The 26,390-nt window shown below is 38.3% G+C and overlaps 1 protein-coding gene across 4 annotated transcripts in view; it reads left to right on the forward strand.

Moving 5' to 3' along the window:
* Positions 1-26,390, forward strand: part of JPH1 (junctophilin 1) — an 83,892-nt gene that overhangs the window by 35,555 nt on the left and 21,947 nt on the right. For all 4 annotated transcript variants that reach the window (XM_054191749.1, XM_054191747.1, XM_054191750.1 and 1 more), the window contains exon 3: positions 17,644-17,762. In XM_054191749.1, the coding sequence (XP_054047724.1) occupies positions 17,644-17,762 (119 nt within the window). The remainder of the gene's footprint in view (positions 1-17,643; positions 17,763-26,390) is intronic.

A 26,390-nucleotide genomic window follows, 5' to 3' on the forward strand; every position in this document is an offset into this window, starting at 1 on the left:
AGTACGTTTTTAGCCTGCTGTACCAGTGAACCAGTATCAGGGATTGGGTACGTGGGACAAGGACTGATCCGAGTGCAGGAATGACTGGCTGAGAGTTAGGGGAAGGGAAGGCGGCTCCTTTCAGCTGTGCTCTTCCTCAGATTTAAACATATGTGAAAGTATAGCCTGGCTTTGCCTGGATGTTTTGTCCCTTAAAGGGGATCTGATGTGTTCCTTTGTTGTATGAGTGTAATCGGGAATTTGATGACCTGGAAAAAATGTATTCAGGCAAAATGCCAGCCAGAGAAGAGAATCCTCTGAACAGTAGGACTGTGCACATGGGATCTAGTATTTCTTTCTGTATTATTTCCCTTTTTAGTAACTGGGGGGATATGGGACGTGTGGATGATACTTCAGTTGCTGCTGTTTCTGAAACCATGCACACATTTACATAGTACAAAAAATGGTTCGCTAAAAGATAAACATAAAATCAAACCAAAACCACATTTGCCACATAAAAGGGCAGAGATAACTGTTCTTCATTCCACTTGAATGTGTGAAAGTGTGCACAGGTTGCCTCTTTAATCTTACTAAATTCTACTTGTTTTCTGTAGCCAATATTCTGCTTACTTTACCATCCATTGATTCAAATAGCTAGTTCTAAATTCTCCTGTATGTAGTGGTAAATAGACTTTGTGTGGCTATTACATGTAAAAAATAATAATTCTGCAATGATAAACAAGTTCCATATTCGAATTTATTGTTTGTGAAAAAAAGTAGAAATTTTAAAAAATTTACAGTTTCGATCATCTTAAGTAAGAACGTGTTGGCAAGGAGACAGTGTTCTTTCATTGCGACTCATATAATGAAAGACAGTTGGTGCCTGCCGGAGACTATCTGTTGCTATAGATTGAAACATATAGCATCAAAAACAGTTTAACCTGGAAGTGATAGATAGCACTTAAAAAAAGAACCCCAAAACAAAACAAAACCCCCAAAACCTCTTGCCCTCTGGATTCCTCTGGACCTGGTCAAGAATTGCAATTCTGTCTTCCACCTGAAGTGTCAAGGATGCAGCATTTTGTCTGAGTGAATGACATTCCATCCCTGAATTCAGGGACTATGCTTAATGCTTTTCTCGCGTTCATAATTCACAAGGAAAAAGAACAAAAATTACCCATATCAAAGATCATATGGGCACCAAGGAATTTTCTACGCTGCATTGTTTGTTTTTTTAAATTTATTGGTAAAATTTATCTGAAGATAGATTTTTCCTATTTGTAATTTTTATTTTCTTCACCTGGACTCAATTTCTCTGCAGATACTATTGAATACTTTCATTTCTTCTGTCTTTCCACTGTGTAGCAGATAGCTGCTGTTACAGCTTAATTGCTGCTGAGGGTATTTTAGTTTCCTTTTAACATTTCTGTTCTCTGACATAAGCCTGATGCTGTTAGGAGGCAACACCATTGTTCGGGAACGTGCTTAAACAACGTGTGCTTTGTTCCTTTTAAGCACTCTGAAAAAATGTCATCTGAAGGATAACAGAGAGAAAAACTGTCAGACCTTTCATAAATATTTTCATCTGAGACTAGTGACACTGCTTCCGTGTCACACAGCCTTTCATCCCAGGAAATTATGAAACATGATTTGCTCCATCCACAAAGAATTATAAAAGGGAAAGAAAAATAAAAGTTTTAATTTAAAAAAATATTATGATTTATAGTAAGTAAATCAACAGACAACACTAATGTACAGATTGTTCTCCTTAGCTAAATTGCATTTTAGCTGTGTAAAATTTTCTATATATAAAATATTATAGATTAACTATTCAAAATTCTCTCATGCGCTTTTAGGATGACAGTGCCTTTTCCTACTGTGGTTTGAAAGTGAATTGAATTTTGCTATATTGGGAAAGGTACTTGATGCATAAGGCAGTTGGCTTCATGGATTTACTCCAAACTAACTGGTGTATTTTACATGTAAACCAAATCTTATTCTGGAATCATTTTCATGTGTAGGAGAAGAGACCACTGAAGAGAATAGATGGAAAGCATTAGTACTGTAGTTACTATGAAGAGCATTGGACTGTAGAAGGGTTTAGAGATACTGTGTTGATTTACTTTAAAGGACATTAAGAGAAAGTAGGTATAACCTACAAAGAATTCTTTTGAGAAATTTTAGTTGTGATGTTGTCAATACTAAGAGACAAGTAGTGAAGTTTGCATTGGTTATTAGACATTCTGCCATATTAATTAACCCAAATAACAGATCTTTTTTTTCTTTAGTTTACTTCAAGGACAGATAGATACAAAACAACTCTTTTTAAAAAAAAAATAATAATAATAATAAAGGTTACTTAAAGTTTCTGAATTCCAAACTTCACATTGTCAAAATTTTTAAAGCTTGTGTTAGATGTAATTCATATGCTTTAATGCAGAAATGTTGTAGGAGGAAAAGTAATTTGCTGGAGGTGGACTCTTCTTTGCTTAATTATCCCATCTCCAACAGGGCTAAATTCAGCTCTGACATACACTGGCAAAAATCTCATTCACACAGAAGCAACGTTCAATTGCAGCACTGCAGTACATCATGCTCCAGTCTCACCAGATGGCATTTCTGCTTCAGGTGTGTGTCACTCCAGGTGTGTATACGCTTCAGGCAGGTTAGACTAGGGGGCTGTTTTGTTTTTAATAACAGCATGCTTTCTGGACCTACACCTGCCTTAGCCTTTACACGCTTCCGTCTAGGATAGCATGGTATGAGATGTATAAGGCTTCCATGTAGAAGGATAGCATAGGAGGGACTTCCTTATTTCCCTCTCACTGTCAGTGAGAGAATGGGGTGGGTATTGAAAATACTTGTTCTGAGCTCAGACATTTCTGAAACCTCCTAGAATATCCAGAATTATGTGTCTGTCCTGATCTAGTATTCTGGATGCCCCTGCCCAGAGATCCCAAACTGAGCAGCTAAGAATCTTCATGCTTTAAATTTAGTCCATCTTGCAACTAACATACTCTTCCCTGCACAAGATTAAAAAGGCAGTAATTCTTTTGCCAGGAAAACTACACATTCGGATATTTCATGTGCCTGCCCGTATCTGCTGGAATGCACAATATGTGAGATTCATGACTGAAACTCTGTATTCTGCAGCAGCTCGTGGCCTCATCAAACCTTGAAGTAAGCTCCAGCATTTCTATTGTAAGCAATTAGTGTCCATTAAGTACACCACTGAGCAGGCTAATGCCCAACTGCCATAGCAAAATGTCACAGAATAATAGAGAGTTAGCAACATACTGATGCTCTTACAGCCCGCTGAGATAAAAATTTCAGAATGACAGCACCACTTACGATCCCAACATGGACGTCAGTAGCCATAGTTACCCCAGTATGAGTCTCAATATTGATCCCAGTTACAGATAATGAGATAGAGCCACTTGATCGGGTCTGTCACTGGTTTTGAGATAGCAGCTAGCCCAAATACAAATTGTAGTACCAAGTGCACTTTGTATCTATACAGTGTTCCTGGAAGAGGTTTGGTTCTCTAGACTCTGCCCTCCTCGCTGAACAGGGCACTGTTCCCCCATGCTCAGAGTTCTACCCAACACCAGCCTGCTTGGCATCTTATGAGAGTGTCTTGTGAGTGATACTTGGGATGAGAGCTGGCAATTCAACTGTCCTCCAGTCAACTGCTATCACGCTTTTTTCAGGCACTGTCTTTTAGATACTGGTCTGCACCAATGAGAGACAAGAGTCTTCTTCCTGTCATGACCTGAGGCTTTACCATTGAGGAGTGTGTATGTGGAAGGATTGGGTAGCATGGTGCATAATTAATGTGTCTGGAGACTCAAAAGACTGAGGCACATGTGGATGGTTTGTTAACATCTGGGAAATCATGTTATGTCAGCTTCCTATTCATGCAGGATCATCTTCTACATTAATGAGTGACTGCTAAATTCAATGAAAACACTGTAGTGGACACCAGCCAAAGAATGATGTAACTAATTTATAGAGAAAGGCAAGAAAAAGAGCTTGAGTATATTTACAGTGACTCCAGTTGAGCCTCCGAAGTGTCACTAGTTGTCAAGCAAAAGCACGCTTAAGGACAAAGATCCCAAACGACTTGACCGTACTGCGAGGAAACTCTGCCTCAGCTTTGCTAAAGCTGTTTGGCTGACTGCCAGGCCTTGCTGGCAAGGAATCATTTTTTTCATATAGGGTGGGGTGGCACCTTGTTCTCATGACAGCAAAGAGCTCAATTTTAGTGAAACAAAAGGGTCCACTGTTTGCCAAGTAGCTTTGCAGGAAGAAATGGACACATTGGATATCCTGACAATTTATGGCCTGGTGTGTAGCTTCGACTGCTCTGGGGGAAATGGGACCTTTTTAGAGCTCGTCGAAAACTCATAGAACTGACCAAAAGAACAGGGACCTCTTACCCTGGGCAGTGGGGGACTGACACATCTGCTCTCTGACACAGGCAGCCAAAAGAATTGTCCCAGCATCACAGAGAGTCTTATGAAAAATGCTTCTGAGATGCTGCCATGGGCGTCAGCCTTCCTTTGACAATATCCTTGCTTTTGAGACAACCCAATAGACTTAGCAAGAGCTCCTAAAAGCTTTTTTTTTATATTTCTACCCATTCTGTGGAATTCCACCTTGATTGTCAGGTAGAAATCTAGTTTCCATGTTGACCTTTCGAAAAGGGGCCATTTTGTATCCTATTTTCTCAGCAACAATTTGAATACTCAAAACAGTACTTTGCTACTAGACAGTTCAGCCATTCAAGAAAAAGAGTAAATTGTAAGACTTTATAACTGGACTCACGTGCACAAGAGTTAGAAAAAGAAACTGCCAAAAGCACATTTCAAGTTATGTTGAAGGAGCTCCCCAGAAATCCTTGCAAACTAGCCCATTACAGTACTTTAGCAAGTCTTCTTTTCAGCGCTGTACTTCATAGCAGAAGTTTTCTTTATCTCAGCAGGCCTTTCACCGCACATCTGTCTCACAGAGAGTGAAAATGTTATTTATTTAATAGGATTCCAGAGTACGTCTCTACTTGTTATCAAGTGACTTCTCCTTTCAAATGAGAAATCATATTCCATATACATCTACTTGCTGCCAGAGCATGCTTGAGCCAAAGCAGCAAGACTGCATTTTATTAAATACTGTCAGCTAAGCATAACACAAACTCCATGCCCTGTTGCATGACATACACTTCATCAACACATATAGCTGAAAATGTATCGTTTGTTGAGGGAAAGATTTTGTTATTATTTTGCTAATTACAGAAAATGGGATAATCTTTGAATTACCTTGCACTGATCATCTTGAATTATCAAATTCTTCAAGGAAGCATGTGTTTACTTTCCCTGCTCTTCCAGTGACTCTTCAAGAATGTCCTCCCATTCCTCCTTTAAGCTCCCAGCAATGTAAGCTTCAGCAGAAGAACTGAAGCAAGTCTGAGCCCTTCCCTGTTGCTGACCTTCAGGTTTTCCCATGGGATTCATAAAATAAGGTACATATTCAGGTGAAGGTGGATCTGCACAGACTCTAAGAAGGATCATCTTATCTTCACATACAACCTGACAAGATAAATCAAGATAAATTGTTGTTGGGGTTGTTTGGCCTAGAGAAGAGAATTCTCCAGCAAGACCTTATAGTGTCCTTCCAGTACCTAAAGGGGGCCTACAGGAAAGATGGGGAGGGACTTCTCATCAGGCAGTGTAGTTATAGGATGAGGAGTAACGGTTTTAAACTGAGAGAGGGGAGATTTAGATTAGATATTAGGAAAAAATTCTTTACTGTGAGGGTGATGAGATGCTGGAACAGGATACCCTAAGAAGTTAGGGATGCCCCCCTGGAAGTGTTTGAGGCCAGGCTGGATGGGGCTTTGAGCAACCTGATCTAGTGGAAGGTGTCCCTGCCCATGGCAGGGGGCTTGGAACTAGATGGTCTTTAAGATCCCTTCCAACCCAAACCATTCTGTGGTTCTAAGATAATTCATCCAGCTCACAGCCTTGTTCCAGGACACTGGCTTTCCCAGGGTTTATCAGCCCTTTCCCTGCCATGATGCATGCCCTTGACATGGTGAGGCTCCTTTAATGTCCTCAAGAAAAATTGCAGGCAAAAATATTTTTCTGTCTTTTGCTGGTGTTGAGACCCATGGAGTTACCGCTGGCTGCCAGCGGTACATGAATTGCTGTGGCAGCAGCAGTTACTCCTGTAGTGTTATTTATTGAAGACATGAAGAGTGCAGAACTTAGTTGGGTATGTATAAAGTAATGCCCAGCACTTCTGGAAAGCAATTCCATGTGTGTGCAGCACCGTCATTCAGTGCAGGCAGAGCAGATCCAGTGCTTCTGGCAAGCTGCGGTAATCCTGCTTTGCGAAAGGGAGAGGATTCAGCATGTGGCCCTTTTCCAATACTTGTAAGAGATCTGCAATTTAGGAAGGTAACTTATTTAAGATACTTTACTGGGAGAGTAATTTTTGAGGCTCAGGAATTGCCTAATAGGGCAGCAGGTCTCAAGATCAGGCCTTAGAAGGAGCAGCTTTTTGGTGGGAGGGGGAGGGCACAGTATTGCCTAATAGGAGATTGTTGTCTACCAGCTGCTCCAGTGTCACAGTCGTGAGGGTCACTAAAACCCATCAACCTTTAGATAGATCTGGAACGTCTGTAAATCTGTGTTTGTGTGAAGAGAGGACAACAATATATTAGGATTGATTATTTTGGGACTTCCTCCTTCATGGCACGCAGTGGTATTTACATTAAAATTCTGCTATTAGTGACTCAGAAAATACTTGCTTTCTAGAATAGGCTGGGGGAGAATGTCAGAGCTCCAGCCAAGGACTGTAGTAAGGAAAAGAAAGGAGCAAATAGACCTTGGCTAGCTCTGTTCAGAGGGTCTCAAAACACTAGGCTTGATGAGTTTGCAGTAAGTTGTTACTCTCACAAGTGGTTACTGCTAAATATGTAAGATTACAACCATGAATCATCAGCCTTCCCATGCAGATCTGCATGACTTCAGCTGAACAAAGCAGCCAAGGACTGCTCTAAGCAGGAATAAATGGGCTTCTGTGAACTCTCTTTCAGCAGTCTCTGGATGCCACAAAAGGCTTTTGGGCATGTAGGCAAGATCATCAGCCCTACGGGAACCAGCAGAGAGCAACCTTCCTGGTTTTTCAAATTTTCTGGTAGCTGACAGGACATGCTGGTTGTTTATTCAAATTGTGTGTCATTGACAGCATTGCAGGTAGCTACAGAGGGTAAGTATATACATATGTATTTTGGGGCAGGGTATGTATATGAGAGAAAATTATTTTAAAGCTGTTAACTGTGTTTGTCATAAACCCAGCTTTTGCATTTCCTTCATGCTGGAGACAACAAAACCTGTGACATAGCTGTCACCTGCTCTATGTCTGAAACGATCTGACAATATTTTCAATCTGCAGTGCTCTTCAGTTAAGAGGAATTACATGTTTACAGATGGAAGGATCATCAGTGTCTTCCCTTTGCTTGTTTATGCTGTTCAGTCTCTTGATGTGTAATGTATAATACGAGCAGCTTGATTCATATCTGCCAGCCTGGAGAAAAGTCAAATCATATACAACCATCCCTACACTCGAGCACTTGTCTTTTGTGGAGAGCCTAGGCCTTTTGCTAATTAAGCTGTTCAGATATAACATATCAGTGTTTTCTGTTATTCAAGTATTTCTGCGAATTTTTTTAACAGTTATCTTTAAACATGTCAGGGAATTTGTAACAGCTGAAAATGGAAGAACTAATCCCAGAATGCTTTGCTAGACATTTTCCTATCAATGCTATTTTTCTAGACATCTGGCACCTGATCGGGGAACAGAAATGAACCATGCAAAGAGAGATAAGCCCAATTCTGTTTTGGCTGTCAGACTGCTAAGGACCCAAAGAATAAATTCAAACACATACAGTTAATGCCTTTAAAAGGATGAAAATACTACAGTTTTGTTTCCCCACTAGATTTTAATGCCCAAAGATATTAAAAGGACTGTTAAAAAACCCCTAATACTGCCATGGATTATTTGAATTTGTGTCAATATGTTTATTATTTAACTAACTTATTACAAGCTTAATTACACCACATTCTTTTTTTAGTCATAAATGCATAAATTGCACTATTACATCTTATAAAGAATTATTTTATTTGCCATTATGTGCTAGATATTTTTTCAAGCCTCCCCGAAACTATTTTAAATTAAAACTGTATTCCATGGCCAATGTATCCTTTTGTTCTCATTGTTATGAAGATCTCAATTCCATGCTACTACTACTGTCATTATTACTATTATTATTATTATTTATTATTAAATGGCAGAAATAAATGCATGTGCACTACAGCTTTTGGAAGAGAGAAAGGCAAATAAGCACCAAGCCACTAAGCCTGTAGTTGTGACTTCTTTTCGTAGTATATTTTCCTCCATCAAGCACAGTAATGAAGTCTTTGGATTCAGATACTAGAACTATAATCTAATAAGTTACAGACTGCCAAAGTCACTTAGGAAAAGCATGAAGCATACTCCTAGAAGTTTTTATGTTTGGGGAGTTTATCTTACATTTTTTGAAGGCAGCAAAAGCCACAAAACTTTACATGTATTTTCACATTTTTCCTGTAAATTCCTGTAATGTCATTTTCCTGCAACCAGTGTATTGCAAGTTTTGTATTTTATGGTGTAAAGAGACGTCAGATACTGTTTTTATATTATATATTTTGATCTACAAATGCTTCGGTACTCTTTGCTAAAGTATCTGTGGACTTTCCCCTAAAATTTAAAAAAACCTTATCCTTAAAAAAACACATCAACTCAGTGTAAAGGAGAGATTAATAAATACAGATGTTATCAAGGATGACGTTTGACATAGTTTTCCTGAATAAGTTTACTGATTAATAGAGCTTCCAAAAGTTTTCTAAGTAGAATTATTCTAACAAAAATTGAAAAACCTAATGTTTTCTAAAAATTGACATTTGATTTTGTATTTTTTGATTTTTTAATTATTTTTTACAAGTGATTGAAAGTGGTAAAAATCACTAGAACACTGGAAAACATTAAGATAACGTTTTAAGTTGAAAAACCAGTCCATTTTGATACAAAAATAATTCCTAGTCTCTTCCTATAAGTGGTTCTTATTTCTCATCTAGCTGTACCCCTGGGATGGTGATTTGTTGTTGCTTTCTTACACGCAGAGTCTAGAATAGCTGCCAGGTACTGTTTCTGATGATAGCAGTTATCATAGCTACTGCTTTATTTCATTTGTCCCAGGTAGAGAACAGTTTTAAAAAAAAAATGTGTGGAAGGGGGGAAGTTCAATGCACTAAACATACCTCGGAAATTCTCTAAGCAAGTGATCAGAATGGTCCGTGTGTTCCTGTTTCCTTGAACAGGCTCACCTTCTCTGTGTAGAATCAGTATTACATGGGGTTCTTTTTCCTTGAAGCTCATATTTTATGATGAAGGGAAGAGAAACATATTTATCTCCTTTTTTTTTTTTCTTCACTTAACTCAGGAGCAGCTGAAGCTCGAGTGTGCATCTATTTTTTTTATGCTTCCAGCTAGATTCAGAAGCTCTCTTCAGTCAACCAATATAATTGGCTTTGCTGATCGGAAGCAACAAATTGTTTGCAGTTATTCCTTTACCCCTTTCCAAAAAACCTCCTGTCTGCAGGAATTAACATTATGGGGCCAGGGAACTAGAAGAAAATATAGCTCACTAAGGAGACTCGGTAATAAAATAGGATAGCATATAGTATAGTCTATAAAGTAGGATAGGATATAGTCTGTCCTATAAAGTAGGATAGGATATAGTCTGTCCTATAAAGTAGGATAGGCAAACGCACATCAAGATTTATAGTTTTCTCTAGGTGTACTTGGCATATTGTGACATGAAAAGATACTGGCAGTGAATCACCATTGGCAAAAATGGGGAAAAATCTCTATGAGCATAGTATACAGAAGTGTATTTTGCCTGAAGTGTAAGTTTCCCCACAGGAAAGCTTGCTTTCTGCTTGAAATGATGCTGCTTATCTTGCTGAAATTGAAGACTTTGCCATCTTCCAAGATTTCTGTGCCAGTGCTACGGTCAAGTACAATCAATATGAAAGCAAAACTTCATTCATTCAAGCTCCTGACAGAATGATGGATAAAATTGAATACATTGCATGAAGAGCCAGCTCCATGATTCAGGGGCAGATTATCTGGCATATACATAAATAATGCCAGGCTCCTGGGACACCTTAGGTTAGGGAGAGTACTATGTAAATACAACTTCTCTAGGGAGGCTTAACAGGAATTTAAAAGCACTTTTTTTAAATTCAGACATCTGCATGTAAGTCTTTTTCCAAACAGGTGAGCAGGCTATGGAAACTGAACTATTTATCTCAATTTTTAAAAGTGAATTTTCAGAAATACCTTCTTTTTGGGATGCTGTCTTTCATTCCCTAAAATCTTTCTGAAGTGCTGAGTACACATATGACTAGTGGAAGTTACAGAAACACGTGCCTTGGCACCCCTGAGTTGCTGAGCGGTTCTGGTTTTATTGATGTGGACCATAGAGGTCTAAAGGAGAGCATAACAGGTCCTGAATTTTGGCATAAGAAGGCGGCTGATTCCTCAACAAGCACATAGATTGGTGTTTGCCATCAAACTATTCAGATATTTGTAGGCCCAGCAGAGTTTATTCATGCTGACCACTGCAGGAGTCTAACATCCACACAGTTCAGAGGATCAAACTGTAAATAGTTCAAATTTCTTATTTTTAATGGAGTAAGACGGGTGCCTCCAATGAGATGATCAGAGCACTTATGTCAGATGTCTGAAATACCTAATGTAAACAGTCCCTAACTCATCTAATCTCACTTCCTGTAAACAGAAGACCATGTCATTTTTTTCTCAGAAAATGGATTAAAGAGGACTTTTAGTACACTGCCTAATATCGTTTTAAAGACTTAGAAAGTTCCATCCTTTTCCCTGTAAAATTTCAAGGTTGACTGTGCCCAAATTCAGCTTCTAATCAGTGGGCAATCAGTTATGTCTTTATCTGAAATGCTTGTCTTCCCCATTTTCTACTGTCAGATATCCATCTGTCAAGTAAGTAAGTGGCTTCTCAGTGTTTCTTCAATAATGACTAGATATGAGGCTTGAGAAGCTTAAGTTAAAAAGCTTGTTTTTTTAGAACCTCAGTTATTCTGTGGTCCTGACGTTTCTTTTTCCTTCTTGAGACGTAGATGAGCCGGGCATTGTTCCATTAGTGGTTTTGTGGATCCTGGATTACGTAGTACAGCAAGAACAAATTCCTGTTTATACTTTATTTTCATCCTTACGTGTATAAAGATTACATGAACCTTCCTTTTGCCGCAGTGTGTGGGGCTAGCCAGCATGATCTCGTGATCCTTATATGCTACTTTCCGTGACAGTCTCATACTGTGGCTCGATTTTCTGTTTCCCAGTGTTCTGCTTCAGTACAGTTAAATGCAATGGGGTTTGGAGTTGTTATCATTGAACTTCAGGTTACAGTAAACCGTCCTTTTGGGGGGGGGGTTTTGGAATCCAGAAGTTGTGTAGTCTGCCAACTCTACCATAGTATGTTTTAGCTTGTATTGAGACATTATAAAAGTAAAATATTAAACAACTCTGGAGCAAAACCCAGTTCCTGTGGTAAAATTCACGTCAACCCTTTTCTTTCATGTCTTCTGCATTAATCTTCGGGATGTGCCAGAGAGTTAGCTTTTAATCCATTTTGATGTGCCTTATTCATTCCATGTAATTTATGCTGTTGTTTAATTACGTTGCCATAGGGTACAAAATCAGAAACCTTGAAAACAATCCAAGTATGTTAAATCAAGGCAACCTAGATAAGGTACAGGACTCATAATCTTCACATGTGTATGAAGTGTTTGGCAAAATCCCTGTCTAGAGCCTAAAGTCTGGCACTATATACTATTAGCCTGTAAATCTTTATGGATGTAGACCCAGTTTATTTATGGTGTTATTTATGCCCAAGACTGACATCTGGCTAACCAGTCATCACCCCCAGGTTATTTTTTCAAGCACTGAAATCGGGTTGGCTGTTTGCCAATTGTAAGGAATTTCCTTGCTTTTTCAGGAGTTGTTAACTAAAGGTTTAATCTTTTTTTCAGCTCTTCTAATGAGGTAGGACTGAAAAAAACTGAGAAATGGATTTAGGCTGGGAAGGAGTATTTTTCAGAAACAAAATTAGGTAAGGTGATACGGATCAATGTGCCAGCAGTGCGCACAAAATAGACCTGCTCATGCTTCACTACATGAGACTTTACTGGTAGTACCAAGGAGTCGAGTTCCTGAGTGAAGTTCCTGAGTGAACTGAAGTTCCCTTCAGTTCGTGAAGAAGGAGTGGCTAGTTGAAACTAAAATCCAGCAAAGCACAAAAGACATTGGTCACGTAAAGCACTTTGAAGATTTTTTTTTAAATTCAGACTTCTCAATGGAGGACATATATCTCACCTGCTCAAGTCAATCTGTCGTTTAGGAGCACTTTAAGTTTCTCACTGATGTGAAGCTCTCATAGGCAGTGTGTATAAGTCAGTCTTTTTTCCTCTCTTTTTCTCTTGGGGACTCCCATTTTTTGCTGGTATTCTTTGATCTACCATCACTTCCGAGGTATATCACAGCTCTGAGTCACTGAGAGTGGTGAAGCCAGGAGTTCTTAGGTAGCTCTACATAGTTGTGCACATATGTATTTTTAATCCTATCAGAGCAGAATACTGTTTTTCCTTCACTACTATCACTGGAAGAGGCTGAGGAGGATGACTAGCACACTTGATAAATGCCAGTCTCTCACTTGCAGTGTTAAAAAATTCATTACTAATGTATAACATCAAAAGAATATGGAAATAAAACAGGGAAAAGGAGAAAATTAAACTACCAAAGAATCATTCCTTAAAGTTTTCCTCTTCCTCTCTAGCTCCTCTTTTCCTGGAAATGCTATTGATCTCTGTAGCAATTTTATCAGAGCTTGGTTTTGCAGAATTGAACCTCCAACAGGTAGAAAGAAATGTAAAAGTGTTGGAAAATTTCATACCTGGAAAAAAACAACAAAATATTCTTTGCTTCCTAGACAAATCACTGAATTTTAGAATTTATGAAAGTGGTATTGTTTTTTAGAGAATTCCAATGTCAAAAAGGATGATATGGGTAGTAACCCACAACATATAATATTACTCAGCTGTCTTTAATTAAATATATCTCTGAGAACTTCACGTAGTTTACTGATTTTTTTTTGATAATATGGAAATCTGTTAATAAGTAACATTGTTAAGATTATTAATTTAGGATAATTTGATAGGAATCTAATTGTGTTTCATACTTTTGGCAAAAAGTTAATAGAGAAAATTATTTGTATCTTTTTAAGAAGTAGGAAGCAAGCTCCCAGAAAGCTTTATGCTACGTGTTTAATAGAAGCTGAAAAATGAAACAAAGTAGACATATGTTGCTTACATCTTTAGTTGACTCTTAATGAGGCAGCATTAAAAGTGCATTGAAGGATACCATGGAAATAAAAAATAATCTGCAGGGTAATGGACGGTTCTAAATGGGGTTTAAATTTAAATAAACGTTACATAATGCATCCCAGACACATGGCATTATATATAAGCATTGTTGCTGCAGAATGCTGGATAATTGTGTTTAAGCTCTTCAGCCCTCAGTACTCCTTGTTCGGGTCACTTTTCAGACATAAGGAGATAGCAATCTGATTGTAGTATTGCTGGAAGGGGAGACTGCTTGTAAGAAGCCCCTGATGCTGTGCTTGCAATCTCTTGAGTGTAGGTAAGATGATGTATATGTTTACCTACCCAACCAAACACAGAAAATAAAGCTATCAGTAGGGGTATCAGTTGTCCCACAGTCTAGAAAGCTTAGGCTTCTTTGAAAATCAGACCCTCATATGAGTCCAAATAACATTTCTAACAATAGCGAGGTTATTCAGTTAGCTGCTGGTCCTCCAGCCCTTGCTCACTGACGACAGTGATTCGTAGCCACAGGGACTCCGTGTGCAGTCACCTCGTACCAACAACCTGCATGAGCTGTGGCTGTGGGCTCATTTTTAATGTAAGTATAGTTTGATACAACAGATCCGACTTAATTTTGTCCCGGTCTTAAGCACATTTACCAGCACTGTGGACTCATGAGTTAAGTGGTAGATTTTTTCCTCTAAATCCCTCTGTGGATTGTTGCCTTCTTTGCTGCATAGGTTCTATTTTGTTGCTGAAACTTCAGATTGACCGTTCCTGGAGTATTGAAAGCCTACTGCAGTCTTTTTCTTGATTGTAGAAGAGGAAAGGAGACAATTTTTTTGAGTTTTCTCTTCCAAAAGTTCTCATAAAGATTTCTTGTCATGGCAAAAGATGTAGAGCTCTGTGAAAAACCCCCAATGCTCAAGTACATGGTGGTCATTCAAATGTGGGTCATTTTGACTTGGTATATCGTAGACGTAAATTTCCATGAATAATTACTGCTAATAAACAAAACTTCAAGACTTTACAGTGACAAAATTACTCCAGGAACAAAAGGTAAAGAAGGCTTTCCCAAATTGTGTAAAGTATAAATGGAGCAAATGGATTCTATTTCAGTGGGGCTTCCCTGCTTTCATAGCTCTCCCCCCTAAACATTGTCATTCAAAACTAATGTATTTCTCCATAGTCTCTGATAATAACACTCTGACAGTGTGGGGGTCAGTGCAAGGCAGAATAAAACAAGTACAAACAAAATGTAGTGCCAAGCAGTGGTAGCTGTAAGCAGGTAATTTGGAAAACATACAGACAAATCAAGTATGGAAGCCAGAATAAAAAAAAAAAAAAGGAAATTAAATAGCAACAGAAAAATTATTTGAGTGTGACACTTCTAAGTGTGCAGAAAGTAAAAGAAATGTCTGAATATAAAGTTGCAAATTGAGATAATAAAGTGCACATTGGGTAAATTCGCCAGTAAACCTGAGCATCCAAATGCCATGGTGATAAATAGCAAATAATGCAAACAATGAAGAGCCTGTGTTCACAGGCGAGGCACAGTGCTCCTATTCTGTACAGAAGCACCGGCTCTGCCGGTTTCTCCTGTTCTTTTCACATTTGCCGTATGTCGTGGGTGATGCTTGCTGAAGAGGCCGTCAGGGAAGTGTCTCAGCATGGCCACGCGTTCCACACTTCAGTTTGGCTGGTCCAAGGCCTGCTCCGGAGCATCAGCACCCTTCTCGTGCCTTACCCTCCGGTGCCTATTTAGCGTCTCTTGCCGCATTGTCTCTCAGCGACGGTACAGCACTGAGAGGCTCTGCTCAAGTGTGTCGCTGAGACATGCCTTGGCAGCATTCGTGTCTGAACAGTCGCTCTCCTTCTGGTCTGCTGGAACTCCTGACTGTGAGTACAAAAGGGGCAGAATAGCAGGAAGTGCAAGTTTAAAAAAAAAAAAAAAAAAAAGGTGTGGGATAAGGCAGCCAAGGAAAGCAGTGCTCATTTACCTTCTGTTCCATTGGCTTCTTCCTGCAGTGGCTTGCTTCTGCCCAGCTTCACGTGGCAAAGTTTCACTAGCTTGTTACTCATGTCACCATTTCATTCCTTCACTGTTTTGATGCTGTGTGTTTGGACAGGATGTGTGATTTGCTTCTTGGACATAACAATACAAAAATTTCACAGGCAACAATAAATAACTGTACTATCCTGGCGGTATGTTTTCCTGATGCTGGTCACTTAGTATATTAGCTTTTAAAATGTCTGTTTTAGTGGTGGCGATAGTATTAGACTATTTTTACATGGCAATAGTCTGGTTGTTCTATCACCACAAAAGGATGATCAGTGTCTAGTTTATCTATGTGCAGACTACATTATTGTCTCACAAAACAGTGTCCCAGTGCTAGGATTGCTTCATTAAGTTTATGCTACATAGACATAATTATGTAGGAGCTAAGAATAGCTCATCTAATTGAAAATAATGATTATAGAGAAAGAATGGGTTTGATTACTGTTACTAAGCAAGCGCATACTGTACAACCATTCATGAACTGCATGGAACACATACGGGATTATACGGTGTATTTGTTTTGGTTAACAGTTTCTTTCCCCCAGCCTGAGTACACGTCAAAGGTGTTACTGCTTATTTGTTCATTATCTTTTTTTCTCAGAGACCCAGAGGGACCTGTGAGAAGGCAGCGTGAGCTGATATTTATCCAGCAAATTATGACAAGCTAAGCTTTGAAATAACATTCAACATTTATCCCCGCACACATTTTAGGGAGGATGTAACTTAAATAAATCTTCTCCAGGCACCACAGATGAAACTGTCTATGTGGGTTTTTTATGTCTGTGTTTATACTAGTACCCTATGGGATTAAACATCCTTTTAGAAATGCAAAGTCTGCCATACTGTTAATCTCTTGGTGCTCATTCTGGTTAATGCTAACATTTAATTCTTGCTTCATCTAAACTACATAGAACTCTTCTTTATTCCTGGAAAATAAAACTGAATTTTTACAGTGAAGTTGTTGAAAGTTTTTATTTATTTGATTGCTGTTGATTAGTATCACCAGGCTCATGGGATAAAAGTTGCTGCTGCTGCTGCTGTCCTCTTTACTGATTTTTTTTTTATTTAAGTGTCAGTTTTCTACTAGAATGTTATGAGAGAAATCCTGAGATCATGAAATTTAATATATCTGGTTTAGAAATGTTATTAATATCTCTAGAGGCTCAAAAAACTCTGCCGGTTTGCCATGTTTAGCCTTCCTTCTGTTCTAACGAACCATTTCATAGCTCTAGGCTATGTGCTAGTGCTGTAGAGGCACAGAGAGATCACTGCCATCAGGAATTTTTAAACAGATGACTGTTTAAAAAACGAAGTGGGGAGGGAAGATGGGACAAACAGTGATGCAATCTTGCAGTAACACAAGTATCAGTTTACACAGTCTGGAATCAGAGGCACTTGCACAAGCTGTTCTTGAGGCTTTTTAAGAAATAGCTGAAGGAAAAAAGGGGAAGCAGAGGGCAGATTACTTTATGACAGTATTCCAAACTGTTGTGCAAACTTCAAAAAAGTTACCTTGTTTTGGATTTGAAATTCAGTGAGTTACAAGAATTTAAAACTCTTAAGTCCCAATTTACACAAATGCTTCTTGAAGCATCAAACACATTTTCCATCCCATTCATTTCCAACATGATCTGATTGCGGAAGACATTTTTCAGTTTTTTCACCCAACATACCTCAGTTTTGCCCTTCAAAACATTTTACATGGCACCCATCACTGAGCATTAACTTTGAAATGTAATAGCATTCCACAGTCCCCTTGAACACTGTGTATCCTGGTCTCACAGACCCCTGCTTAGGAGTCAGTGTGGTGGCCCAGTCTGACCTTCTGTACACATTCTGGTAATGTGTATTAAAATTATAATCCCAGGTTTTGATCAGATACTAAATGTGGTAGGAGGATGAGCAGGAAAGAAGAACTGAGATTCTGAAATACTTTGATTTGCAGTTACTCACAGCAGGTGGGCATAAGAGTGCGCTATACAGGGTAGTGTACGGTAGCTGAGGACAGTAGTCTTTTGCTCTCACATTACTGATGCAACTCATAAAAGACTCCTCTGCATATAAACTGTTTTCTACTCTGTACAGAACTGCACATGCAAGAGCTAAAGCTGATGCTGCGGATCAGGCTGCTCAGGCTGCTCGCCAGGAATGTGATATTGCAAGAGCAGTTGCCAGAGAACTTTCACCAAATTTCTACCAACCAGGTAATTAGACATTGGGGATTTTGTGGATAGTTTGTTGGGTTTGGGTTTTTTTTTTTTTTAAATGAAAGGATTCTGTGTCGTTAAAAAGTTGATTTCATTTTGAATGTTGTCATTTATACAGAAACAATAGCCATGTGTAGGTAATGAAGAGTGTACATTGCTCAAGAAGAATTTGTTTTCATTTTTTAATCATTTGGTGACTATTGCTTTGTATAAAACCAGTTGAGTGTTGAAAAGGCAGTATCAAGCGTACAACTTTGCCTCAAATTGATAGCTTTCTTCAGGATGGTGTCAAAGACTTCAGAGAACTTAAATCAACAGAAATTTGGATTATTTTTATAGTGTGTTTTTAGGGGAAAGGTCCTTATGTTTTTTACTGACAGAGGGAATTCTTGACAGTCTTGGTTAGCTCAGGCCTGAGTTCTGCAGAGTGCTTTACCATTCATAACCTGTGAGGGAGTCTTCCTATGTTATGGCTGCGGTGCTCTGTGGAACATTAATCCCTTACTCAGGATATCATAGAATCAAGTCTGTATCACTTGTATCAACATTGCAACCCATTTTCACCTGTCACGTGGTTTGGCAAGTTGCTGTAAAAGGAAGCAGAAAGTGGGTTTTGCTTTGTTTTTCTGATGTCTTTCCATGAGGTTAGTTTTTTTGTGTACTGCGCTTTAGCTTAAGATTGAGTAGATAAAATGGAACTCCACTTGCCAATTTAGTGTATTTTCATAAGTCTGTCCTTTCTTTCACCCGTCACATGAGTTGAGTCATATGTTGTTATTAATTTTCAAGGACTTGCCTGCACTTGTATGCTAATATAGATTATAGCTCTGAGATTCATTTTCACTTACCTTCATCTTCTGCATATCCTTGTTTCAGCCACAAACCCCTTTATCCTTAAACGTACTCCTATCATGGATGCAGGCTAGTATCATGACCTGCAAAATCAAACAACAACATTCTTCAACATTTTTCTAAGATAATTTCCTTCAATTTTTAGTATAAATGACCACTATCTATAACTTGTTACTAAATCATTACTGTCAGTTAGCCTAAAGAATGTGTTTTCTTCATTATTGATAACTATTTAGTAGTAGAGAGCAATCTGTGCATTTTGGGGTTGGATTGGTTGGGGTGCTCTTTTTTATTTATTTAGTGCAAAAGTCAAGGGCTTGTCACCTTGTGCAGGTTAGAATCTCCATTCCCCTTACCAGTCTTGCAACCTTTCTTTGTACTCATCCGGAGTTAAATTCATCTTTCTTGGACATGGGTGTCCAGAACTGTAGGTAAAGCTCAACAGAACTATTTCCAGCAGTAAGATTTTACTAACTTTAAAATGGTATCAATATATGCCTTTCACTGTTGGAAATGACCTCAATACAACCTCTCCTGTGGACTTACATTAGTGGCCAGTACTTACTCCAGTGATACCCAAGTCTTTTTCTTTTTTCATTATTTCATTCTTCCATCTACTGATGAACTCCCAATTTATAGCAGCAGTTAATCTTATCAGTCATTAGTTAAGAAGCTGTAATCTTAGCCATGCAAAGAGCTAATAACAGGGACCCTGTCAAAGGAAAGCTTGATAGAAAATAGAAGTAAGACGGAATTAAAGCAGTTAGAATGCAAGTATTTCAAAGCTGCCAAACCCTTGAAATAAAGAAATGGCTAGAGTACTCAAGAGAAAATGGAAATATCTCATGGTGTGAAATTTGACACCAAGAAATCCCCCAGATCAAGAATTTGCTAGGTGTCTTTTTTTACTTCCTGCTGCAGGATATGAAGTAGCATTGCTGACAAATTGGCTGAGATTTGGGGAGAGGAGGTGTGGGGTTCCTATTTTCCTTTCATTTAAAAGTTGTATTCCAATTACAGAAGGGAAGAGTTTGTATCCCTTCCCCAAATCCAGCTCTATGTGTGTACAGTTATGTAACAAAACATTTCTCAAAGTCTGCTTATGCTGTTCTTTGGGTGGAAATACCTATCAGTTAGCTAGCTGCCTATCAAAAGATAAGTACCTCTTTTGGAGTCTAAATTTTAAATGCCTTCGTTATTTTCAAGATGACCAAATACAGCATATTTGTATACATTTGACAAAAATTGCTATTCCTGTTGCTTAAGTAACTTTAAGATGCCAAGTTGTTAACTAAATTCCAATTATCCCAAATAAGCTGCAGAAAAACACCAGATTCATACATCATTGTGATCCTTTCAAATACTATCATGTCACAGATGCTTTCCATCCTCAGTGTTCATGATACCTTTTTCAGATACATTCTGTCTGGTACCAGTTAACTCTGAGACTCACCTGTACACATACTTGCTTATTTAAGTACTTCCCAAGTGTCATACTGTGAGTTACTGGACAGTGTCAGCATTAGTTTTTGTCATTTATGGTAATAAAATAGAGAAATATTTTTGAATATTTACATTCACTCACACAAACAGCAGTAAATATCTGCTTTTCAAATAGCATTTTTCTTATGTTTGAATGAAAACAAGGTAACCATTATTGCTTCCTAATAGCAGCGTCTCGGTTTTCTTCTCTTGCTTGAGCTTTTTAGATTTACAGTACCTTTACAAGTTTCTGTTAGTGCTCATAAAAGGTAATGATAAGTATTGTATCTCAATCTCTGAAAGTACAGTTAAGAGAAAGCTTTCCATTGTGCTAAATTGTCTTGAAAATAAGTTATTGTGGGAAAGTGTAATTTTTCTCTCATTGCTTGAACTGCTTAATACAGTAGGCGAGCATGCTGCCAGCAACAAATTAATGTCTGTATTACATCAACAAGTCTCTTGAAAGAACAAGGGCATAAAAATGCCTCTATGTAAACAACAGTTAAGCGTTTTTTTCGGTCTTAATGAGTGATCTCTGCATTACCTGTGGCCTAAGTCCATTTAAATATTTGAATTGGATAAAGCTCTTAAATTTCAGATTCTTAAAAAGCAACCTTCTGGGCCACATATCCTAGTATTACACGCAATTTATAATTACAGTGAATATTCATCACTCGTTGTACCGTGGCAGTTCTTACTTCCCAATTACTTTTTCTCGTGTTTAAATTTTATGTTCATTAAGACATTCATCAGAAGCTGCCAAGAGGTTCTAGCTTTGTAATGTAGTTTAAAAGGAGATTGAAAGGAGAACAAAGCGTTAGGAATCAAAGAAACATTCAGCGGGTAAGAATAATAATGTCAGTCTGAATCATGAATATTGAGGTACCATAGAAATCTTCAAATTTAGGCTTTCCCAGTAATTGATTACCTTAATATTTACATATAAGGAAAGCAAGTATGATTGAAAATGTCCGTGACATAGTGTAAGGAGTTAAAAGGTTACAGGGAGCCGTTTTCTCTAAGTTTTTTCACACTAGTCTCAGGCAAGACCCTGCTTCTACTTTTGCTGTAGCAGAGATTTGGCTTGTGGTAAATAGCTATAAGGATATATATCTTTGCAGAGCCCTACCCACAAGGCTATACGTTTTGCAGATTTAACAAATGTCGCAGTCTTTATAGAGGCCTTTTTATCACTAAATAAAACAAATTTTGAGAAGTCCCAGCTCTGACCTGTTTGTTTCCTCCAGGCATCACTAAACTTGTAGATGTGTCAAAAGAGAGCATACCAGGACAGGAAACAAATGAAACCTGAGTCGCATCCTCATTCAAGGGAGTCATCCAGGGACAGTTGAGGTCGTCTTTGCTTAGAGAAAAACAATAAATGCTGTTTTGTGTCTCCTTAAAACCTAGAGAAGGGAAAATGACTAATGGGAGTATCAAAAGTGTTAACAGAAAATAAAGGCTTTTGACACCCTGTAAAAAGGGGGAATATTGTTTGACTTACCTATTCATTCCAAATTCCACAGGACAGCATCTCTAGGATATAGTCTTGTAAACACACTATCAGGAGGTAAGCTAAAGTATGAACTTGCACAGACCGGACGGCTAAGCCATAACTGTCTGCGTGCATATATATCCTGCAGCAAATGGATACTGCTCTTTCATTCAGTTTGAATGAATAACGTTTGATTAAATGAAAGAGGGGCACGACTACTTTGCTGCAGGGTAAGAGCAGTCTGGGCACTTTACCATGGAGCAATTAAGGTCTGGAAATTCAGATCTGAATTGTTTTATGGCAGATTATTTGTCAGGCCAGCCAGCTGCCAGGCGAACATACATGGCTCACCAGAACAATTCATCCAGCCTTTGACCTCCTAAACAAGGCGTGAGAGAAATCAAGGAGCAGTTTATCAATTAACGCTCTCTAGAAAGATGGATGGAATTTCTTTAGGTGAACTATATGAGCAGGGAACAAAGATTTTCTAATGAAAAAAAATAAGAATTTGTTGGGGTTTACCAGTATTTTTTCCTGTAATGTTTGGTTACTGTTACAGCATCAGTACGAACATGCTGAACATCACTAGCTTCAAAAATAAGCATTTTAAGCTTATCATAAGGCAATTTCTAATGGCTTCTAATGCCTTAAAGAGCAACTCTGTTTTACATTCTCTTTTGACCAGTGGTGGATGTCTGTAGCCTCGGAAGAGAATACATCCTTCCCATCTTCCTCCTCCCTGCTATCTCCACCTCCTCCAGTTCACAAAATGCAAACTCCATATGGACAGGAAAGAGATTTCTGCCTGATGCTAATTAACTGGAATTTACTGGCTAAATGCATGTGGACCAGGCCTGATATTTTTATTTAAAAGGCCAATTACAATGAGCATTTTGCCTGATTGGAGTTGCCAGCCATGCCATCAGTTTGTACCTTAAAGCATGCGGAAGCTCACTAGTTAGTCATACAAGAGCCTGTTCATTTTCTGAAATTATTCGACATACGGCTTCATCATCCTCACACAACTGTTGCCGGGATTCTTGCTATGGCATCTTTTCTCTACAATTTATTTCTTCTGTTCCCTTTCCGCACAGCTCTGGAGAAGCCAGAGCCTGTAGAAGTATCCAAAGGCACTCCTGTCCCGCTGCCATATGCATGTTCTGCCTCATCCCACTCCCCAGCGTTCCTGAACACATCTGGGACAAGAGAGCGTGCCTGAGAGAAGGCAAAGGAATGAGAGGTTGCAAAGGAGTAGTCTTAACTCTTTGGGATGCTTTCTCAGTCTCTCCAAGATACTTTTGAGTTCACATAATCAAATTATTTGCTTAGAAAAAAATGGGCATAATTGGTTTTGAGCAAATGAACTTTGAAAACTAATAACAGAGAACCAGTTTCCTGTAGAGAGATAAAGCTGTTACAATCACAGTAATTTTCACAGGCTTCCATTAAGTACTGAGCTAGTTAATTTGCATCTAGATACAACTTGTGGTTGCCTAGTAAAGGCTACAGGATCTGACTATGAAGCTAGCTAGCCAGTCAGGCAACTAACCTGGGCTAGCTTCAGTGCTGTGTTGCTATCTTGAAGTAGCTTCTTGAATTCTAGCCTAGGTATACCTTTTTGAGTTGCCACCATAGGAGTGTTAATTACAGGTATAATCTGAGATAAAGAGATCAGTGCTACCTTAGAGTTGTAATTGCCTCCTTTCTCCTGTTCAAAATTCTTCATTTGCTCCCAAAAAGAACCACTCCTTCCAGGACACAGAGCCTGCCCACTGTTGGCCTGCTCCAGCAAATTTCTATATTGGTCTGTCACAGTGTCCATCAGCCAAGGACAAGATGAAGTAGGGTCTATCACATGGGAGTATTATCACAGTGTCAACATTTCCATTATAAATCCTATTTATAACTGCGTCATAAATATTTCTGCCATGTTGAAATTCAGCTAACAAGGTCTGTACTGTGAGAACTTTCCTGCTAATTTTCAGTAGAGTATGGTGATATATTTTGAAAGGATTTTATTATACTAATGAAGGCTCAAAGTATGTTGAAAAAGGATAGTTTCTCATGTTACTTGTTTAAACATGTCATATGGGTTACATTAGCACATCTCTACAGCTCTGCTCGTTAGAGGGCCTTGTACTACTTGACCATAAGCAGTTAACACTTTCTGTGAGCTTTTTTGTTGTTTTTATAGGAAATGGGGAACAAGAGATGTATTTCAGAGGGAAGGGTAGAAAATTAGAGAAAAATAATCTTTGCAGCTGCGTTCTACGTTTGTCAAGGCCAGAGAAATAAATAGCTAATATACACGGCATTTTATTCAAAGAAAGTCTGCAAGACCTAGGCTTACTTAGAGAGAGTGTAGAGGGAGATCTGAAAAAGAAAGATGTTATTCAGATTGTAGACCTGAGTAATGTAGGGTAATATAGTATTGTGCAGTATGATGTGGAAGATCATGCTGAGAATTTGGAGGAGATGAAGGTTTCTACCTATTAGTCTTGCAACTGTTATTTACTCAGATCATAATCTGAACAGGAGTCAAATCTGGAACTAAAACACAACCAGCATGGAACTGGTAGTTGAACTTTTTTGTATGGTGAGATTAAATATGATGATTATAAAAAGAGAAGGTAGAAGGTCCAAGAACATAGTAATCTGAGATTATCTTCCTTGAAAGTATAGTTAAAAAGTGAAAGAAAAAGGAGGGGGAAATAAAAGAATGAATCATGGACGTTAACAGAGGAAAAGTGTTCCAGAAGAGGAGAATGGCCAGCTGTGTCAAAGGAGGATGAGAATAGAGTACTGATACCGAGATATGACTAAGAAATCAGTAGAGGCTCCTCAAAAAGTACCAGATGAAGAGCAGAAGGTATTTTGCCAGGGGCAATTGGTGAACTATGGAGAGTATGGGATAGATTTGGAGAAGAGGAGCAGTAAATGGATATTGCAAACTTAGAATTTAGAAATGAAAACTTAGAGGTGAAGGGGGAGAAATGACACCCTGTGAGGTCAGAATGCTAAGTGGCGTGATGAGAGGTTTCTCTTAAAATACAAAAGATCAAGAATACATTGGGAAAGAAGCCAGAACAGGATGGAAGACTAAGCAGATCATGTGCCCTAGTTTTACCAGAATTAAATTGATCGTTGTATTTCTCTAGTTCTGGCATTTTCAGTGCAGCAGTCAGTTGTGTTAGCCCACTTCAGACTCTTAAGCTTCTAACTGATTCCATTGCTAGATATAAGAAACTAATTTTGCTAGAAGTGCAGTGCAGCTTAATGAATACTGCTGTGTTTTCATGAAATATTAGTTCTGAATATTGAAAAATACCGGATTATCCCTCTACCCTCCAAGAAAATTCATAAACCCCTGTATTTTTAAAGCAGTAAATTTTAGGTCTCTTTGTTTTACTCCTGCTTTTACATCTTTCAAGTTCATAGTTTCAAGTGTTTTTTCTATAAACACAAGGTGATGAATCCCTTTGAATTATCTAGAGCTTAAGTAAAGCAGTAATGCATATATAAATCTGTGACTAGAATCATTAGAGTTAAAACTGTCTAGTTATTTCCATGTTACTTTGCCCATCTAAATCATTCCAATGTAATTTCAGTTGTTTGGTGACATACATATATTTCATGTCTTCCCGGTATTAAGCCTTATTGGCACATTCTCCACAAGTTTAAGAAGTGCTGACATCTAGAACCCAAGCCCTGGCTGCATATCCTAGGGTGTGCTTTTTTTTGTAGTGGAAGAATGGAAGGTGTTCAGCCAAAAACAGTGCAGGCACTGTTTCTCTGACAAACAAGGATTTTAAAAGAGCCAAAAGTTACAGAGCTTTGACAAAAATTTCACTCGCTTATTATATTTACTAAAGAGCAAGATCATTGTATTGAAAAGCATCTGACAACTATGAATGATATTTTTCTCCTCCTCCTAAAGACTCTAAATCATCTCATTTTGTGGTTGTTTCAAGTTGCTTGTGGAAGTGGTTGCAGTTTTAATCTGAAGCTGTTTGATCCATATCGGCAGAGCAACTAACATAATTTCAGTAATTTCTAATATCTGTGTAAACTTGCATATGTGCACAGGAGCTTGAGGGTTGGTTTGTGTAAGAAATTTTGTTTAAAATTGTTCTCAGCATATGATAGAAAATTCCACAAAGATAATCAAATGCAAAGAAGAAAAACCTACTGCTTCCTCCATACTTGTATGCGGCCCAAGAGGCAAAGTATCTGATACAACATTGGGCAGTCTGTTGGGATGCTGGGATGCTTACATTAAAAGTTTTGATGTGGAATAGAAAGGCAAGCCCTGGACTGCTATGCAAGAGGATAGAATATACTAAGAGAACAATGAACAATAAATATTAAGAGCCATAAGTATTCTGGGTTTGATGTAAAGCATGACTGCCAAACTAGTTTCAGTTTTGATCCTGAACTTCATCAAATATGGTGCATTTTCCTGTTCAGCTAAAAGACATGACAGTTACTAAAGTATAATGTTTTCAAAAGTAGAATCAAATGTGTTTAGATAATTTTCCTGTCTGATTCCTATAGGAATACTGGAGGTTGTTGATGAGAATAAAAAAAAATAAACGGAAGTGAAAAAAAGAAGGGAGAGAAAAGGAGAAAAGTCTAATGAAATGATAGGAATTTGATAGTCATCTCATTTGACTTCACTAATGGCTAGCCAAATATCATGGATGATGTGTTGTGTATTTGTATAATATGGTGAACAGCATATTATTTAAATCAGCAGGTAATAGTGAAGTAGTATGTTGCAAATACAAGCCGCAACA

This window comes from Rissa tridactyla, chromosome 2, assembly GCF_028500815.1.
Source record: "Rissa tridactyla isolate bRisTri1 chromosome 2, bRisTri1.patW.cur.20221130, whole genome shotgun sequence".
Taxonomy (NCBI): Eukaryota; Metazoa; Chordata; class Aves; order Charadriiformes; family Laridae; genus Rissa; species Rissa tridactyla.